Genomic DNA, 21,028 nt, shown 5'->3' with positions numbered 1-21,028 from the left:
TCATTTTTACTTGTTAAGAACCAAGTCTGCACTGTTGAGGCCAACAGGGGTGTGTGTGTGTATATATATATATATATATATATATTTTTTTTTTTTTTTTCTTCATATGGCAAGTAGTCTGGAGGTAGGTATTCTGAGGAATTATTTTCTCTACTCCTCTATCCTTAGTATGTGACTTTCTTCCTATAGTAAAATGACAACTGCTTGGGCATTCTGCCCATGTTTTAGGAACAAGGGGAGGGCAAAGGGCAAAAGACACGTGAAAACTGAGTCATTTCTTTTCACTGTGAAAACACTAGCTTTCCCAGAAACACCAGGATGTAGAATTCCAGTTATGTCTTCTAGGGCAGTGCCGACATCCGGCCTCCACATGCTACAAGGGAGTGTGGGTAGCCAAGTCATTTAACAGGGCACAGTCCATAATCACCGGCTTCTTGGTAATGCTGCTTATCACGTGCAAGCATGTTCTCAATACTGGGCAAGTCACAGTTCACTGAAACCTCTAGAAAACCCGTATGTTCAGTAATATTAGTGTGTCTGTTTTGCATACTTTGAAACTTGGATTTAGTGGGACTACATGGCTGGTCCAGGGTTGCTAGTTAGTGAATGGTAGAGCTGTCCAAGGCGGTTGGACTCCAGAACCTGCCTTGTGAGCCTTTGTGCTGGGTGGCTTCCTGGGTTGTGGTCTCAGGGGAGACATTAGGGATAATGTAATTCACAACTAGAGACCAGTGAGCTGCCCAATTCATCTCCATGTTAACATCTTGTTCGATCATTAGTGTATTTTTTTTCATTAAAAAAAAACACATGAATTGCTTTTGTAAAGTGCAGTTGAGAAGTAGAAGAGAAACCATTATGTTCATTTTAACTATGTGAGGTCTGCTGTGGCTGGTAAATCACTTCAGTCGTGTCCGACTCTGTGCGACCCCATAGATGGCAGCCCACCAGGCTCCCCCATCCCTGGGATTCTCCAGGCAAGAACACTGGAGTGGGTTACCATTTTCTTCTCCAATGCACGAAAGTGAAAAGTCGCTCAGTCGTGTCCGACTCTTAGTGACCCCATGGACTGCAGCCTACCAGGCTCCTCCATCTATGGGATTTTCCAGGCAAGAGTACTGGATTGGTTTGCTATTCCCCTGTCCTATGTGAGGGCAGTTAATGTTTTTTAAAAAATGACTTGCTTTGCAGCAGGAAAGACCATGTTTAAATACCTAGAACTTCCCCATACCTAATAAAATTAGCAGTGGATTGAGGGATAATAGAAATGATTGTCATTAGATGTCAAGTGGCACACCTGGATTGGCTTTGTCTTTCTCTCAGAAGTTTTCTGAGTAAGATGCTCCTCTTGAGATGTCTTGTGTGGAAGGAGAAGTTCACCTAAAGTGATTTTGGTGGCAGTTTAAAAACCAAAGATAACATAAAGAAGGAAAAGTTGAAAGGGTCCAAACCTATAGCTGAAAATTTCAAACTTTTCAAAATATTCTTCTAGCACTTTCCAAGTGTGAGAATTTGATTTGTGTGGTAAGAGACCCTCTTCAAATTGGAGTTAAAGATTGGGTGATATTCTTGTTTTGAGACAATATCCACACTTAATAAACCTGGAAACCCTGCCATTTCTTTTAAGGAGTTAATATTACGTGATTGATGGGTCCAAAGTATTTCCCGTGATATGGTATGCATCTGTACTGAAATCTACTCAAAATCAAAATAGAAATGTTTTACTGCACACTCTGCTGAACACAGTGAGCTAAATTTGTACAGTTCTTATTGCTTAAGGAATATAGTAGGATGTAAGCAAATGTTAATTACATTATGCTGGAAAAAAGGATAAATTGTGTTGGCATCTTGTTCACTTGTTGTGGGTTTTTTAAATTTTCAGGGGGAAAGTATGAAAAAAAAATTTAAAAACTTTATTGGAGGGACTTCCCTGGTGCTACCGAGGCTAAGACTGTGCTCCCAAAGCAGGGGGCCCAGTTGATCCCACATGCCCCAATGACCATCAAAGATCCCACATGCTGCAATTAAGATGCGGCACAGCCAAATAAAGATATATTATGAAAAAAAACTTTATTGGAGTATAGTTGATTTGCAGTGTTGTGTTAGATGGTTTTTTCTTTTAATTCTAGGAAAGACATGAATTGCTTGTATAAAATGAGGTTGAATGGGGATAAGGAGTCACTGCATTCATTCAGATTATTTGAGGGAAGTTATTATGTAAGAAAGAGAAGTTAATGTAAGATAGTGGAGGACAGGGAGGCCTGGTGTGCTGCAGTTCATGATGTTGCAAAGAGGTGGACATCACTGAGCCAGTGAACAACAGTACCACTGGAAGAAAAATAAAAAAAGAGGAACCTTAGTGATTCAGAAACGCTGGAGTCTGGAGTAGGGGCTGAGCAGTGGCGGGCTCAGTGGGATGAGGATGGGGTATTAGTCTGCGAAGACCAAGTGAATCCATCTGATTGGGGCGACTCCAGGGAGTGGTTGTCAGTGGTCACATGTCCTGAGAACTCACCTACGGGCAAGCACCACTCTAAGCCCTTTACCTGCATTCTCTCCTGTAATCCCCCTAACAACGCACTAAAGTAGGTACAGTTTTGCATCACACTGCTTACTTCACACGAGGAAGGAACACCCAGCCTAGGTTTGTGGCAGCGCTGTCACGGGCGTCCCTGACTTCTGAGCCTGTGAGCTCCGAGCCCGTGCAGTGTCGGCCACGGCCTTGGACTTGGTTCTTCATACGCCTGCCTTGATCACTTAGGAATGTGACCTTTCAGGAAAAAGGCCCGAAAGTACAGGCCAGGAATAGACTGTGGCATGAAAGAGAAGCCCATATGGAGAGTGTTCACCAGGATGACAACATGTCACCGGCGTTGTCACTGATCCTGAATCTTCAGGGAGTTCTAACAGGATGCCAGCCGCTTGTCTGCAGAGTTACCTTCCATCCCATCCTGTGGGTTTGCAAGCTAATTTCCATCGTGTGCTTGAAATACAGCAGTGATTGGCTGGGGAGGGCCTCACTGAGGGAAAACCAAGAGATTACAGAGGGTACAGAATTTAAGGAGGTCCTTGCTCCGTGCATTTGTGCCCGACCTCAAGACTGAGCGCCCAGCACTGGGGACCCTCTGTGTCTGATGCCTCATCCTAGTCCTTACCCCACAGCTAGGAAAAGGGGTGACCCTTAAATTTTCATGGCCGACAGTGGATAGTATGAGCTGAATTTTGTTTCATTTTATTTCTGTTAAATAGAGGAGAAATGCTCCTATATGAAAAATGCTCCTATATGATATTTCAGGTATCCAAGATACCTGAAATATCAAACTAAAGAATTACCTAGTTTATGCACAGTGATTTGTCACTAAATATACAAAATATGAATATGAGTAATTTGTTACATTTATTTGTTTAGCTGTGCCTGTTCCCTGACTAAGGATTGAACCTGGGCCCTCCTCCTTGGGAGTGCAGAGTCTTAGTCACCTGGCCACTAGAGAAGTGCCAAGTTTGTTACGTTTAGATTAAGTAAATATAAAGCAAAAGAAGGGAATTCCCTGGCAGTCCAGTGGTTAGGACTTGCTCGATGCTTTCACTGCCGTGGTCCAGGTTCAAATTCCAGGGAAACTAAACATCTTGCAAGCTGCATCACATGGCCAAAAAAAAAAAAAAAGAGAATAAAGCAAAAGTAAATATTAACTGCTAAACAGGCCCTTACCCCGTTTACCTTCTTCACCTTCCCCTATGCACATATAACTCAATAGCACAGATGCCTCAGTTCTTTTTCTACATCTTGAGGAAAATTGCTCCTGGCTTGGGGACTGTCTTGGCAGGCTAAGGGATGAAGCAGGCAAGGACCCAGACACAGCAAAAGCCTTGATTCAAAATCCAGCAGGAAATAAACTAATGGGAAAGTGTATTTCCGGAGACTCAAGATAAAGGAACCTTTAAAGTCTCTTAAGTATAGGTTTTCCAATAACATATAACACATGGTCCTTTCTTAGAAATGATGATAGAACAGTTTTTCTTTCCTTTTTGTTTGGTTATAATGAAGTTTCTGGGCAGTGCATCAAAACACAGACCTGCAATCTATTTTAGGAATTCCTTTATGCATGGGTGTTTGTTTTACCTTTCTGGTGTGCCAGCCCAAGTATGTAACAGTGAGATAGAGCTGTCTCTGCCTGGAGGTACCTTGGGCTATTTATATATAAATGGACAGAAGAAAACTGGGTTTGAGCTCAATGTTGTGACCTTATTTTCTTCCAGAAGCAGACAAAAGGTAGTAACACAACTGAGCAAGTGTTTCTGAAATACTTTGTTCTAATAAACCCATGAGCCATGTTCACATTTGGGGTTGAAAGCATGCTCTCTCCTCATAAATCCTTCTGAGGGTCTTCCAGGACTTTACCCAAGAAGCAAGCCAGTGTATCAGGTGATGTGAGTTTCCTTTATGTAAATAAGAGGCAATATGTTCAGTGAAGTGGATGAAGCTTTAAAACCCAGTTCTGTCTCTGACCAGCTGTGTATCCTTAGGCAAGGTGGAATTCTGTAAACAAATATAAAGAATTTCATTTTGACCTTTGTTAGTTTCCTCTTTCTGGTCTCCTCTGCGGTGAGGTGATAGATTCAATGGAAAAAATAGAGCAACGTCAAATTTACCCTGTATGGCATTTGAGGCAGCAGTATAAGCTGTGTTAAATCGATTTTAGTATTATTCTTCTAGCCAGAAAAGGTGAAAGTGTGGTTTCCTGGCTTTCCCTTTCCTCACTGACCCCTCCCCTGAAGTCCCACTGCCCACTTCCCCTTCTTTTCCTGACCCCTAAAAATTGGATCGCTCTTGAGTTCTGTCTCAGCGTCTCTGAGACGGTGGTTGGTTGGTCTCCTGGCTTTAAATACGCAGGTGACTTCTAAATGCTTAGCTCTCGTCCTCAGTGAGTCCCCTGAACTGAGACTCACATATCCAAATGTCTCCCTAATACCTTTGCAGTGGTGTTCAAGAAGCATCTAAGACTGAACGCGGCCAAAGGAGACTTCTCACTTCCTCCCCTCCCCTTTCCCCGCTCAATCTTCCCCATTGGAGGGAGCCAGTGTCATGCCAGCTTATCATCTAGGTGTGTGCTCATCTGCCACCTGTTCAGGGAGGTCTGCTCTGTCCGTCCTTTCTAGAATACTCCCCACTTCTTGATCATTCCTCCATCCTCGCCCCAAGAGAAAAGGGATCTTACCCATTATTTGTTTACTGCTATGATCTCAGTACCGCAGAGAATGCTGGACGCAGAACGATTTATTTATTGAATGAAAGAAACACTGAATAAATGAATGAGTGAAAAAAAAGGAAGAAAGCAACTTAACAAAGAATTTGCCAATGATTGGCGTGTAGGATGAAAAGAATTGGCTCAGTTCTAGACATGCTGTTCCTTAAGTTGATTTTTTTAAAATTTGAATTCATGCATTCTTTATGAATTTTCTTCAGTGAATTTGGGCTTCAGGGAGAACTAGAGTAGTTAGGGCTCTTGAGGAAAAATATTTACGCTTAAGCAGTTTGGGGGTCTAATAGCAGTTATTGATGAAAAGATACTGAGTTCAGAGACTTTAAAGGCAAAATTTGATGATTATTATATGCTTTAATTCTCACAGTACAGCCGGATTGCTTCCCAGGCATCAAAATCTTTGTGGAAGTCCCCATCTTTTTTACTCTGTTGGCAGTGAGTGTGATGGATGGAAGCGGGCTGCCATGTTCAGATCTGCAGTGTCCGGCTAGAAGGATGTCTTACAAGGAGGTCTTTTTGGAACTGACTTCTGAGCATTAATTTCTCCTACCAGGAGATCAGTAAATGACCCTTTCCACCTGCTGCCATCCGAATTTGGTGGCCTCATTGATTTTTGTTTCTGCTGGATGAATTTTCCAATCGGTTTCGAGGAGAAAGGAGATGGCATTTTTTTACATCTCTGCTTCTCTGCCAGCTTCTGTTTGCAGGGATGATTCTCTGCATCCAAATTAAACTTCACATGATGGTATTTTGCCCCTTTGCAAATTGATGAGTTGGGAAGCCTCATGCTTATGAAACACTGGCTTGCTATCTTTGGCCAGTATCTAGATTGTGAACTGGTGAAATTTTGAAAACAAAATCCCCGCTGGCCCCAGTAAGCAAGTTGAATACAGAAACTACAATGCCACCTGCTGGCATTCTGAGGGAAATGCAAGTGATGCTTAGGAGAAGCACTTGTGTAACAAATAGATCAAAAATGCAAATCCAAGGATAAATATTTGAAATGCATGGTAATTTGAAGAAAGTAGGTAAAAATTAGGAAGTTATAAGTCAGCATTTTAGAGAGGAAAATATTGACTTATTTTGTGATAACTATGTAATAGTGAGAACGTAACTTCTCTGTAATGTGAACTTTGGAAAAATGGGTTGAAAAATTAGAAATCAACCTTTGAATTTTTGAGACAACTTTATATGCACTATATCCAGGTAGGGAGACTTGAATATGTTTTGGAAAGACAACCAGGCTAACAGTGCCTCAGTACAGCTCCTTGCTGGCCTCTAACCAGTCAGGGAGCCTGTGCCTCTGGAGACTATGGTTTCCTGCAAAACTGGGATTGGGTTAAACAATGGGCAAAATTCCTTACAACTCAATAAAGCGTATTATTCTAAATCAGCAAAGGACTGGAAAAAACTACTATTTCTTTAGACCATTTTCCCACGGAAACATTTCTTTCAGAAAAAGGGAAAGACATACGTATTTTTAGTTTATTACATACTTAACTGGTTTATCAAGAGCTAGGGATAGTTGAAATATTTGGTACTAAGCCGTTAGGTCAAGATTTTCCTAGTCCCGAGAGTGAGTCTGAAACTCAATGTGCCACTCCTTTTGCCGTCAGAGGTCATCTACAGAAAGCCTGGTGATGGTGCTGGTTGGTCATGGACGGTTGTCAGTAAGGTAGACTGAGCCACAAATGCAACAGAATAAAATTTTGTTTTTAAAAAAACCCCAAAGTTTAAGAATTCAAACCTTCAGCATCAATATTAATTTTGAAGGATTTCCTGCCTTAATCCCCACTTACCTAGCCAGTGCTTCACTCCGCTGTCTGCTGGCGGTTGCCTTGCTTCTACTTCCGTGACCCTGAGCACTTTCCTCGCATGTGTGACCGCAGATTCTCCACTTCCTCCTCCTTCCTGCCCCTCTTACTTCCCCACCACATGCCCTCTCCGCTCCTTCCCCCTCGTCCTTCAGCCGTTGCTTCTCCTTCGCATGTATTTTGTTCACGGTTGTCACCCTCCGTCCACTGTGAGCCCCATTTCTTCATGATTGTCCATGTCCCTTGCTCACAATAGCATCAACACCGAGTCATTTTACCGAATGAATGAAACATTGAGATGGTTGTTTCATGGAAGCCTTTCAAGTAAATATTTGCTTAGGTATTTCCATTTATTGTGTGGATCGAAAGGAAGAGAGTCTATTTTGGAAGCTAAACCTGGCAAAATGTGTTGACAAGGTAGATTTTCCTTACGTCTTTTTGTGTTGGCAGCGTGGTAGTCTGGGCGAGAAACTAGGCTACACGTCTAGCTCTTCAGTGGTCGGGTCCTTTCCCCGTTTTCTGTTCTTTGTTCTTAACTCTGTCCCCTCACGGACATTAGGAGTCAGTCCAGCTTTTGTGCTAGTCAGAGACATTTTTCTCGCAGACTTGGGGTCTGAAGGTGCTTCCATTCTCAAATGTCGGTCAGTGGTCAGCCAGCATCGATGCAGTTATTCCAAAGAGAGATGACTTATCACAGGTGGCTCTGCATCAGAGGAAGACCCTGGACCCTGTCTGGTCATCTTAGGTCCCATAGGTTCTTTTTTGGCCACTGTATTGAGCAGAAAGTTCACTCAGGTTCTCCTGTAAGATGTTATGGAATAACTTGAGTGAACTTCTGGGCCAACCCAACACTTCTCTTCCTGATTGTGTCAGCGGAACTCTGCCCTTCTCACACTAAAGAGTGTTTCACCGGTTGCCGCCTCCGCCCTCCACCCTGGGTGGATCTGCGTGCAGTGGAGATTCAGGCGTGACTCCTCTGAGCTGCCCTGCTTATGTCCTGATGCAGGTTCCTTCTTCCTGGCTTTCCTGCTCAGCAAACTCAGGGACACTGTGCTTACCTCTCGCTCAGGACCCACGTGGTGGAAGATGCTGCTCCACCTCAGCTAGAAAAACAATTTGAGCTTTCTTTGGTTCTCCTGCCTTCTTTCTTTAAGTTGGCATCTGTTCATGTATTTTCTGGAGAAAGGCTTAATCACCTGGTCTGGGGCGGAGTTCACATTTCAGGTTCACACACTGGCAGCCTGGGGAGGGGAGGGGATGGGCCAAATCAGATGTCCAGACATGTATTAGTGAACTTGGACACATTTTTTAAAACATTGAGTTATTTGCCATCACTTAAAAAGGTGGAACTCTTGTTTTTTAAAAAAAAAGAAGAGTATATTTCTGGCTTCACTTTGCACTTTGGAAGATCTAGTGATACGTGTACCACACTTGTCAGATGGGAGCAAGTGACCAGAGGAGCTCCATCCTGGCCGCTCCCTACCTGGGGCTTCCAGTCTCCTGTGGCTTGCTGTCCTTGGACCTCTGCACCCTCCTGATTTCTCCTCCAGATGACCACCTGACTTATCTGCTGGGACTGTCTTCTCACTATGACCCATCTGCTGGGTCTGTATTCTCATTGGTCTTCTCCTTCCCATTTATAATAAAGATTTTTTTTTTTAAAGTATGTCTGTATTTATTTATTTGACTCATGAGGTCTTAGTTGTGGCCTGCGGGGATCTTTTTTGTGGCTCCGTAGTCGTGGCGCACGGGTGTGGGCTTAGCTGCTCCGTCGCATGTGGGGTCTTAGTTCCCTGACCAGGGACTGAACCCTCGTCCCCTGCCTTGCAAGGTAGATTCGTAACCACTGGACCACAAAGGAAGTCCCGGAAGGACCTCTTAATGGAAATAACTTAGCATGTAGATAATGATTCACAGAAATGGAAGACACTTCAATGATCAGCCAGGCAAGTCCATTCCCTTCATTTAATATAGGTCATACCCTGGAGTGAATCTTTAATTAGTGTTGACAAATGGCACATTAGCATGTTTCTAGAAAGGTGGCAGATGGCTGGGAAAGACTGTTGGTTAATATTCTGTAGAAATTTGCCTGGCTCTGCTAGGCTGATTGATGCTGGGTCCTACTAGTCTGGAGGGTCTTCAGGTCTCACATGAAGGGAAGGCTCCTTGATAATCACACTTGTTTTTCTCTTGTAGGAATCCTCTGCATAAGTCAAACTCGGAAGACAGCTCCGTAGGTCAGTACCCCTTTTCTTGCTTTAACCATTGCTAATGAATTATTTCCTTTTAATGCTTTATAGAACGTATAAATATGTGAACATACAAAACCTACAAAGAACTCTTCCATCCAGAAATAAGCATTGTTAAGATTTTGATGTACAGCTTTCCCTTTCCTTTCTGTTTTTATGTGGGTTTTAAAAAGCATAATTTGGATCATATTCTACAACTGAATATATCCTGAGCATGTCCCTACATGATTGAGTACTTTTTACAGGAAAATTCTAAAGTCTGCATAGTAATCTGTCATGTTGGATGTGCCATAATTCAGACAGCCCTCTTTGCTGGGCATGTAAGTTGTTTGCAAATTTTTCTCTATCACAGAGAAGAGCTGCTACCACTGAAAATCCTTGAGCCTACCCATGATCACGTCTTTAGGGTGCGTGCTCAATTGTTCAGTCATGTCTGACTCTTTGCGACCCCAAGGTCTGTAGCCCACCAGGCTCCTCGGTCCATGGGATTTCCCAGGCAAGAATACTGGAGTGGGTTGCCATTTCCTACTTCAGTCTTTAGGGTAAATCCCTTCAATTTGGAACCTTTGAATGAAAGATTATGCACAGTTCAGGTATTCTGTAGTTTATTTCCTTGGTTATAAAATCGACTTTTCTGATTTTGTCACATTTTATTCTGTTTCGGTTTAAGAAAGTCTGGCAAGGTAGTCATAATTAGGAGCGTAAGTGCTGAAGTCAGGCCTTGATTTGAATTTGAATCATGACTCTACCAGCTGCCTAGGTATGACCCCGGGCAAGTCTCTTGTCTCTCTAAGCCTCAGTTTTCTCATCCACTAAATGGAAACAAGAATACATCACATGTTCATCATTAGTGAGTGTTAAGTGAGATATGCCATTAGATACAAAGTGGATATGGTTAGTGCTGGAGATTGTTAGGTCTTGCCATTTTTTTTTTTAAAGCTGTGCCTCCATTTCAGAAATATGAAAATGGGAGGAGGGGAGAGTATAGCTTACAAGAAAGTGAAAGTAAAAGTTGCTCAGCTGTGTCCGACTCTTTACGACCCCATGGACTATACAGTCCATGGAATTCTCCAGGCCAGAATACTGGAGTGGGTAGCTGCTCCTTCTCCAGGGGATCTTCCCAACCCAGGGATAGAACCCAAGTGCCCCGTACTGCAGGCGAATTCTTTACCAGCTGAGCCGCCAGGGAAGCATAGTTTACAAGAAAGAAATCCTATTCCCAGATTGCCCGAGAGAGAGGTATTATAATCCCACTTCTGCTGCCACCTTTCATGGCTGACACTTAGTGTCGTGTTTAGCCCAAAGGCAGCAGGCGCCTTCCAGATGCTGAGAGGACACAGGCAGCCTCAGGCCAGCGGGCTCCGGTTTCCCTCCGGGAGTCCTGGGGGTTGTCAGAACGTGGTGAGGGCATCCTGCTTTGACAAATGATGCCCTTAGCACGGGAGACCTAGGCGTGGGGCTTCCATGGGTCTGTTTCATGCTGCCCTGCCTGGCACCACCAGTCTAGACCGTGGAAGCCAACAGCGCATCACCCATGGGGCCCTTTTCCAGTGGCCGTGGAGCAACTGGACCCCAAACGGCTGACGAAGCCGCAGCTTCGGGTGTGCCCCATCCCTGAGAACAGATAGGGCTGCCGCCGCTTCATTTGATTTTTAAAGAATAAAGGGCCACCCTGTTCTTTCCTTTTCCTCACTTGACCCCTCTCCTCTAGCTTTATAAAAGGTATTACATGTTCCTGAGGATCACAGGCCGACCAGATAGGAAAACTGTCTAGCCATGACAGTGAATTTGTGTTTCACATCAAAGTCACCCAGAACCATCTGGGAAAGGAGGAGGTGTGTGTGTGTGGGAGGGGGAGGGGTGTCGAGTTGGGAGATGTCACAGCAGAGTGGCAGTTTGCTTTTCTTACCACGGTGCCCGGGGTGAGCTGTAGGGAGGTCACCAGGTATCCTGAGCATCAGAGAGGTGGGACTCACACCCCACCTATGCCATAGCGAGACCCACACCAATTCCACACCGAAGAGGAAAAGGATGGGTCAGCCCCACAGACCCGTGAAACCAGCCCTACTCATAATGTGCATAGCACATACCAACCATTCTGTTCTCTTTGTAAAGCTGGGATAACAGAAATAAATCAAGGGTAGATCAACAACAGAAATAACAACAAAACAAAGTTAACTTTTTAAAGCATCCTATTTGTGGTTCAGTTGAAATCATTGTGGCTGAGACCAAAGGGGGAAAACTATACCACAAGACAAGGCAGAATTAGACACAGTAGTTAAACAGACATCAAAGTGAATATAAGTATGCATGTTTTGCCTGCTTTTTTTTTTGATGTCTCTTTATTTCTCATCTTAACTCCACTGTACCATTTCTTGCTCTGAGGAAATTTGCATTTCTTTTAAACAACTTTATAGGCATTTCTAAGTCTTTTCACAAAACTGAAAGAGAAAAACTGTCTTTTTTTTGTGAAATCAAAGTATTCTGACAAGCTTTGAATTGTAAGGAAGAGGTTACTTTGGTTATTAATGAATTTATTGCTTGTGCCTTTTTTTTTTTCTTTTTTTAAAGGAAAGGGAGATTGGAAGAAGAAAAATAAGTATTTCTGGCAGAACTTCCGAAAGAATCAGAAAGGAATAATGAGACAGACTTCAAAAGGTACTGGAATACAGCTGGCGGACAGTAGGTCCTTTCAGCTCTAAAATGTTAAGACGTTTGGGGCTGCTAATCTAAACGGATGCTGTAAGTTAGAATAAGTCATTGCGTGTGCCCATAAACTGTTCAGCTTTTCTGACATTCCTATCATTACTTTAAGACTTCATCCCAGTGGGTTTTCTTTCTTTTTTTTTTTTAAATCAAAGAAAACAAAACGGAAAGAGTTCGCAGTCCTTTCTTTTCATAGATCTGACAGCAGAGACCAAATCTTTCCTTTTCTCAATCACATCAACCTCAGGGAGATCTCTCCTGGCCAAGATCGGTCCTAAAAGAGTCTAGAAAGTCTTCGAGTTTGTTAGTTTTGGACCCTCCCCCCGGCCCTGCCACTTGGGGCCTTTGCAGTCTTCGGAGCTCCGATGCTTTTCTGTGGCAGGGACGGTTATGGGGCTGTTGCCCCTGGAAACTGTCTAATGGGCTGACATCATGGGAATTTGCCCGGACTGCTTTGTGAAGGGAGTCCTGCCCTTCTCTTGGCCATGTCTTTTGTTGTTGTTTATATAGTAAGTAAATATGTCATCCCTTTGAGGCCCAGTTATATAATTTATGTTTCTCCAGCATTCAGACAGGGAGGGGAAACAAAGCTACTTCTAGATTCCAGTCTGGCTGGATAAGGTTATCATTAGATGAACATTTTTAGTTGCTCACCGCTGGCGTGATTTCTTTTCTTTCATGAAATCTGTGTCCTGCCCTGTGCAGAATACACAGTTATTCATACACACGGAAACGAGAAACACGGGCAGCCTGTATGCCAGGGGCACACCTGTGTTGCTTGGCGGTCATCAGTGGGCCTATTTAAGTTGTCTTGCTGTAAGGGAGTTATTCTTAAACATTCCCAGTTTCTCCTTTTGGGGACACACCCAGCATCACTTGAGATTCAAAGTAAACCCCATATTCTAACAAAGTCTTATTTAGAAAGAAAGAAAAGGAGAGAGATGGAGTGAGGAAGCCAACAGCTTATCAGCTCACGTGGATTTCTTTTTAAGCCCAAGCAACTCCCTCCACCACTGGAGGCATTGCAGATAGTGAAATGAATCACCGCCGAGGCGCTCTCTCCCCTCACCCAGCACACACCATCACTCTTATCGCACAAGGGACTGAGTGGCGAAGGGAACTTGATCGGTGTTTCTGGACTGATTGATTACAAAATGGAAATGAGATAAGGAAACCCAGGGGAACATAAATATCCACGGTAGGTCCTGACCACGCTGCATTCACACAAGTCTGCAGCCAGACTCGTTTAGTCCGGTGGTGATGTGTGTGGGAAAGACGTGGTGGAGGAGAAAGGTGAGGAGTAAGAACTCCAGCTACATGAGAGCGCGTCTGCGCCTGACATAACTTCCCCACGTGCTGATCAGAGGCACCTACGCCAACGTGACTCTCGTATGGAGAGCAGATGGCTACGTTCGATTTTCAGGAAAACTCTGCCCAAGGATGCTAATCGAGGAGTTCTCTTTCCCTCTGCAGTTCTGGCTGTCTTCAGTTCCATACTGGAAGTTGAGTTCCCCTCATAGGGTGGAAACGTATTTATGACAGTGGCACTTTCAGATATCCACATGGATAATGCCTTCCTTCTAATGAACTGAAAATATTTCATGCCTGTGGTTATATTTACTTGTGCATGTCCCCCAAGGAACACCAGTCAAACTGTTTTATAAAAATCTAGGCTTTACCCACTCCTGTATTCTTGCCTGGAGAATTTCATGGAAAGAGGAGCTTGGCAGGCTACCATCCTCAGGGATGCAAGGAGCTGGACACAAATGAGTGACTAACACACTTCACAGGCTTTTATCAGGCTGTGAGCTTTGTTCTGCGGCAGACACTGTGACCTTCAAGGTCTCTGTCTCAAAAGAGGATTCTCTTCCCATCTTCCACAGAAACATTTTCTTCTTGTTAATGTTTAAAATGGAAAGACACGGAGAACCCTTGGCTGAAGGAGCCCTGGAGTGCTCGTCTCCTCTAACTGGACCTTTAAATTAGGTCTCTGCCTGACCGGTCACTCCAAACTCCCTATTAGTCTTCTTCCAAAACTCCTCCACTAGACCCTCCATCACAAAAACTCTGATCATTTTGAAGGATTTGTTTCCATGGTAACATCCATAGGTTCTTGGAGCTTGTTTTCCAATGAGATGGGCTCACTGGCTTCCCCAAATGCAGCCCATTCCTGCTCCTGTGGCTCCATCAAGAACAGGGTCCTGAATCACATCCTTTAGATGACAAACAGTCAAGACTGGCATCCTGTTTTATCTTTCTATTATCTTTCTCATTCTTATTGTTTTTCTTCTTTGATCTCTAGGAGAAGATGTGGGTTACGTTGCAAGCGAGATAACAATGAGTGATGAGGAACGGATTCAGTTGATGATGATGGTCAAGGAAAAGATGATCACCATCGAAGAAGCGCTTGCTCGGGTAAGAGTGTGGATGTTTGGTTTACATTTGTGAGCACCTGACCGCCTTACATTGAAAAATGTTGAGGAATGGCTATAGACTAAATGTTTTTGTCCTCCCCCCACCCACCCCCAATTTATATATTAAATCCTAGTTTGGAGATGAGGCCTTTGGAAGATGATTAGCTCTTCAGAGTGAAGCCCTTATGAATGGGATTAGTGAGCTTATAAAAGAGGCCGCAGGGAGCTCCTCTGCCCCCTTCCCCTGTGTGAGGACACACGCTGTCTGTGAACCAGGAAGTCAGGCATCATCAGACACTAAATCTGCCATCTCCTTGATCTTGGACTTCCCAGTCTCCAGAACTATGAGAAATTTCTGTTGTTTATAAGCCACCCGGTCTATGGTGATTGGTTATAGCAGCTCAAAGAGACTAGGACAGGGGCATCAAAGGGTGAATGGATAGACTGATAATGATAGATTACTTAATAAACACCAAGGGAAAGTTAAATGCAACCATTAAACACAGTTCTAAAAGAAGCCTTCAACAGATTAAACTTTGAATAAAAAGTCAAGCTTTATCTCTAAACCTTAAACTTTTGCTTGCTTTCATTTCTAAGTAGATATTAATTACAGTTTATTGTGTTATTTATTTATTTATTTTTGCTCTGAGTTAAATTAGGCATTAAAAGAAACCTTTAGTCGAAACATGTATATTATCTATAGTGAAACAGATCACCAGCCCAGGTTGGATGCATGAAACAAGTGCTCGGGCCTGGTGCACTGGGAAGACCCAGAGGGATGGGGTGGAGAGGGAGGTGGGAGGGGGGATCAGGATGGGGAATACATGTAAATCCATGGCTGATTCATGTCAATGTATGACAAGACCCACTACAATATTGTAAAGTAATTAGCCTCCAACTAATAAAAATAAATGAAAAAAATAAAAAAGAAAAGAAACCTTTAGGACACTGGAGTAGCATTTGTGATAGCAAGATAGCAATTGCTAAGAGGTTTCCCACTTTGTTGCCCAGCTAACTGACTGATTAATTCTTGACTTTGACTTTGAATGCTTGGGTCACACGGTAGACAAGTCATACACTCGGCAGAGTTAGAATGTCAGGTCAGTACGGAATCATTGAATGAGGTATGACTTTACCATTAAACAGAATCTTGAAGGAATGGAACCTTGAAACAGTGACATACTGAGTGGTGCTTTCGTCACTTAAGTCACGTCCGACTCTTGCGACCCCATGGACTGTAGCCTGCCAGTCTCCTCTGTTCATGGGATTCTCCAGGCAAGAATACTGGAGTGAGTTGCCATTTCCCTCTCCAGAAAACCTTCCTGACCCAGGGGTCGAACCTGGGTTGCCTGCATTGGCAGGCAGATTTTTTACTGCTGAGCCCTCAGGAAAACCCAACTTAGTTTATAGACTACCCAACTGTACACGTCAGTAATCTAAAAAAACCTTTCATGTGTTGCTGAGACAATGCTGGGGGGAAAAAAATGCTTAAGGGCAGTGGGAGGTGGGACCTGTTGTAGGAGACCTGAGGTCTAAGGTCACCACCAGATGCCCACCTGCCGGCTTCTCTTGCTCTATTGAAGAGGAGCAGAGGTGATCTCAGCCACCAGCATCCTGGTGGGCTGAAGCTGTGCTGGGGCAGCGATGGAGCAGGTGACAAGTGACAATGTCCTGTCCACGCTGCTGATCCCCTTTGCCTGCCCTTCACCCTCAGTCTGGTCTCCCACTGCCCCACCCCGCCTTTAGCCACCCAACCTAGCTGGGCCGATACGTCCACCATACATCTCCTCTACACTGCCATTCCCTGAGCATGTCATAGCACTTGGAAAAAGTCCAGTTGAATTCCTAGAAAATGCATGTGAGAAACACAGACCGATATTAATTTTACCATGGTGGGCAAGATGTGTACTTCCTGTCTGGGGAGTGATGCTGTTACATTGCTTGTATAATCGTAAAATGGAAGCTCTGGAATGCAGAAGCTGTCTGCATGCATCCTGACAGCATCTGTGTTTGGCGAGAGAGTTTCATAGGACGCATTGAACTCAGTTTTCTTGGAGCAGAAGGAAATGTTAAAAGCATCAACTTAGTTAACACAGTCAAAAATTAACACTGTCAACTTGAGGCGACATGTTTCTATAATTAAAAAGGAAACAAAAGAATACTTTGAAAGTTGGGGAGGAAAAAAATTCGATGCTCTTTCTAAGCTGATACCTTTATCAGCTAGCCATTGTTTGCATGGAAAAGAAACCAGGAGTCAGCTCCATGAAAAGGTGGCACAGCTGTGTGGACGTGGATGGAGGTTGTAGCCCCGGAACCTGACTATTGCCAGGCTGGCGGCCTTTGCCTAATTTTAGAACAGAGCCCATCAAGACATCAAGAATATTTTCTATAAGGCAATCCAGAAACAAATTAAAGGAAAAAATTGATAACTTTCTCCAAACTTTATTAGATTTTGCACACAAAGGTGGGTGTCCTTTGACAGATGATGAAATAGCAGGGAACCTTATTGGCCGGCTCTTGGCAAAGCAAGGTACATTCTTGGTTACTAGCATCTGGATGGGCTTCCTTTTAGCAGAGACAAAATGAGAAAAAGGATCTGCCTCCTTTAGCTTATGATCAGCTCAAGGATCTAAGTTTATTTGATCACTGTATAAAAGAAACATCAAGAGTTAGACCACCTATAATGACCATGATAAGAACGGTCTTTCCTGATATCAGACAAGTGTCTCTTCCACTGTCAGTCAGAGACTAAAAGACCAATAGGTATTTAATGCTTTTCTGTTACTAAAGAATTATTATAATCTGTTTCAGAGACTTGTCTAATTCTGTTTCACAAGACATTCTGCAAGAGGTTAAAATATTTGCATTTTGAAATTTTTATGTGTTTTCACAGCGTAGCTAAGGAGGAACTTGGAAAATAATGTTACTAATTAGCTCCTCCAATTCATCTTTTGTATTTGAATTTTCTGAATTTTCTAAAGTTATGCCCCTTAAAAGTTTACATACAGTAGCTAGTAAATATCTGTGGTATTCAGGACACTGAATTGCACAGCCCTTGGGGCACATGGAGCACAGTTGAGAGTTCCTTAAACACTAGTGTACTTTGATATATATTTCAAAGATTCAGATTATTTTTATCATAAGTCTGCATGCTGCTATTTAGACGCAGTTAAGTACCTAGTATGATTAATGTACTGTGATCATTTTACCACTCTTTAGATAATGTTGCACAGCCTACTGCTCTCCTTTTACAGTTCGAGAAATTCAGTTCTGAGACTGTGTGTGCGAGATGGTGATGTGGTCCCTGTGAGAAATTTCTAGGGTTGGTCTTGACTTACTAAGAAGGTGTAATTTTTCTTTGATGTGTTAGGAGGGATCTCATAACTTGTGTCCCAGTTTATTGCTCAATGTATTTTGTTGTTGTTGTACAGTGTATTTTTGTAATGTTAATGAATTTAAGTAATTAATTGGAAAGTTAGGACCAAAAACAGACCCCTAGGTAGAATGTCTAGACTTCAGTTGTAACAGGAGAGCCCAGCACCAGGAGAGAAGCTTGTCTCTCATCTGGAGCATGGTGTATCACCCGTGTTCCTGTATCGGGGCAACTTTTAAAACGAAAGGGTTAGTCACTCAGTCGTGTCCGACTCTTTGTGACCCCATGGACAGTAGTCTGCCAGGCTCCTCTGTCCATAGAATTTTCCAGGTAAGATTACTGGAGTGGGTTTTCATGCCCTCCTCCAGGGGATCGTTCCCACCCCGGGGTTGAACCTGTGTCTCTTACTCTTCTGCACTGGGAGGCGGGTTCTTTACCACTAGAACCAGACCGGGGAGAATTTTGCCCATGTTCAAATGAATACAGTTTGGCCCACGGTGCTTTGTTTATATGAATTTGATTGCTGAGTATTTACCCTCTGTGAAGAGCACGGCCATGATTCACAGTCCCAAAAACCTAGTTATCAATACAAAGACAAAAATGAAAAAGGCTGCAAGGAATTAATACACGAAACACCACTGTAAGTTGCAAAAGCATTTAAACAGAATGAAGTTTACAAAATAACTCTCTGTAAACAGTGTGTAATTAAAAAAGACAGCAGCTTAGCTTAACGATTTTTAAATTTTTGTTAACTGAATAGTTCCTTCAAACTGTTGACCATGGGTAGTTCTCCTGAGAAGGGTACATGCCCGAGTCTATATCTATGGTAAGTGGGAAATTGGAGGACAGGTTTTTTTTTTTTTTTTTTTTTAAAGGGAGTCTGGGCATCTGGTATACCAGAGCATGCGATTATGAGCTGAGAACCCATATATATTATTGAATCATTTCCTTGTAGCAGCTCTTCCACATCAGTCGTAGGAATATGGGCAGCTAAAGGCTCATGAAGAGAGGCCGTAGGAGAGGAACAAAGTGATTGAGGGTTTTTTAAAAAATAGGTCTCGTGGGCTGAAATTGGAAAGGATTTATCTCAGAAAAGAAGCAGAAAGAACTTATTCACTGTCTTCAAGTATATGAAGGATTATTAAACAGTCCATCTTTAGGATGTACTGAACAGTTCTGTTTTCATCTCTACTGAGGAGAGAATAAAAGGGAATGAATGGAGATTGCAGCTGGAGGAAACTTGGATTAAATATAAATGTTCTTCATAATAAGCACTCTTAGAAACGGGAACATTTTAGAATCGCTCACCATGAAAGTCTTTACAACAGGATAAGCATTAACCTATTAAAGATGGCCATCCCTCTAAGAATCGCATCATAGACTTCAAGTATGAGAAAACTATGAGACTTGGGAAAATGCGATGTGAAGGTAGTAGTTCCTCCTGAGATAGACAGATGGGCAGACAGACACACACACACTTTAAAATGCCGTTATTTAAAAACTCCCAGAATTAAAGTAAAGCTCCGTAACTTTGCTTTAAAATATATACATTTCTCAAATGAACATCATCAATTGTCTTTGGGAGCAGAGTGGATTATAAAAATGTGATTATGTAAACAATAACCAGGCTTTTTTCGTTGTAAAATGTTAAAGGTCGTGTGTGTGTGTGTGTGTGTGTGTGTGTGTGTGTGTGTTTTAAGTTGGGAAGTTAAAAATCAAGGTAAATTTAAGATGGAGCACAAATCCGAGTGTTTATCAGAAGCATGTGGGAAATTTCCTGGTCCTGGTGGTCCAGTGGTTAGGACTCTGCATACTCACTGCCAAGGGCCTGGGTTCAATCCCTGGTTGGGGAACTAAGATCCCATAAGCCATGCAACCAACAAATGAATCTTTTTTTTTTTTTTTTAAGGAAGAAGAAGCACATGTACTCTTATGCTTCAAGATAAATGATAGAAGTAGACAGATAGCAAAAGAAAAATGTTGTCTCTTTATGATTAACTGGGGAGTACTTCATTTTGTTTTCCTGAAGATGAACTGTTTATTTAGTGCCTCAGGGAACTTGGGGCTAATGTTAAGTAAAGTAGGGCAGGAACCCTGAAAAGCAAATGATAACCCCCCTTTTCAGAGGGCAGCTGTTTTGATCATACAGAAAGAATAATGCACTTCTGGAAAGGAAGAGCATGCTAGTATGTCACTAAGTGTATTATAGAGATTAGAGCATATCAATCCCCCTAATATACTAGAAAGATTAAAATAATATTAAGTGCCTGAATAACAGAAGTTCAAATGTCTAGAATTGTTGTGAACTTTGAGCTCTCTTTTACTTGAAACCACCAGGGTGATAATAATGTGTGTATATTAGTCACTTAGTTGTGTCTGACTCTTTGAGGCCCCATGGACTATAGTCTGCCAAGTTCCTCTGTCCACAGAATTCTCCAGGCAAGAATACTGGAATGGCTAGCCATTCCATTCTCCAGATCTTCCCAACCCAGGGATCGAACCCACGTCTCCAGCATTGGCAGATGGATTCTTTCCCATCGGAGCCACCAGGGAAACCCGACAATACTACCGTAATAAGTCTATTGCAAAGGGTGCAGTGTGTTAAACTTGCTGTGTGTCTTACCTTTTCTAATAGTAGTCCTGTGAGATAGTTTATTGTCATCACGTTTTCCATGTGAAGGAACTGAAGCTATTTGGGAACCCTTACTTGTTAATACTGTCTGCCTTCCCCAGTCCATTTCCTGTCACACAGAGAAAAATTCCAAAGTAGAAATAATGCTTTGCAAGGTTGCTTTTTTTCTAGTAGAATGGCTTTGCTACATCCACATAGCTCCAGTGGTAAAGGGCAGCCCTGGTACCTTCTGAGCTGTTAGGTCAGATTGTTTCTGTTTTTTGGTGTCTTGATTCATGGACCATGATTTGATCAATGTCTTGAATTTGTATCTAAAAACTGCTTTGTAACAGAATTTTAATGCAGCCGACAACTTAATTGTATTATACAGATAGCTAAATTTCTACCTGTTTTTAGGAAAACACCTGGAACTTCTCACATTGCCATTCAGAAAGCTCATTCATCTATTTCTGCTAGGTTACATTGGTTAATTTTCTAAAATACCTCGTTTGTCTAACTTTAAATGTCTCTGAACATATTCAAAATATATTATTCTCTCATCCAGAGGATCCCAAATAAATCCTATAACATTTGTTAGATGAT

The 21,028-nt window shown here is 42.7% G+C and overlaps 1 protein-coding gene and 1 pseudogene across 2 annotated transcripts in view; both read left to right on the top strand.

Moving 5' to 3' along the window:
- The window catches only part of SASH1 (SAM and SH3 domain containing 1), a 188,049-nt gene that overhangs the window by 103,887 nt on the left and 63,134 nt on the right, over window positions 1-21,028 (top strand). For both annotated transcript variants that reach the window (XM_020878136.2, XM_020878138.2), the window contains exons 5-7: window positions 9,269-9,309; window positions 11,893-11,979; window positions 14,330-14,442. In XM_020878136.2, coding sequence (XP_020733795.2) covers window positions 9,269-9,309; window positions 11,893-11,979; window positions 14,330-14,442 — 241 coding nt within the window. The remainder of the gene's footprint in view (window positions 1-9,268; window positions 9,310-11,892; window positions 11,980-14,329; window positions 14,443-21,028) is intronic.
- On the top strand, window positions 16,086-17,204 carry LOC110127781 (lanosterol 14-alpha demethylase pseudogene; annotated as a pseudogene).

Source organism: Odocoileus virginianus, chromosome 34, assembly GCF_023699985.2.
Source record: "Odocoileus virginianus isolate 20LAN1187 ecotype Illinois chromosome 34, Ovbor_1.2, whole genome shotgun sequence".
NCBI lineage: Eukaryota > Metazoa > Chordata > Mammalia > Artiodactyla > Cervidae > Odocoileus > Odocoileus virginianus.
This window is presented reverse-complemented; position numbering and strand designations above follow the sequence as displayed.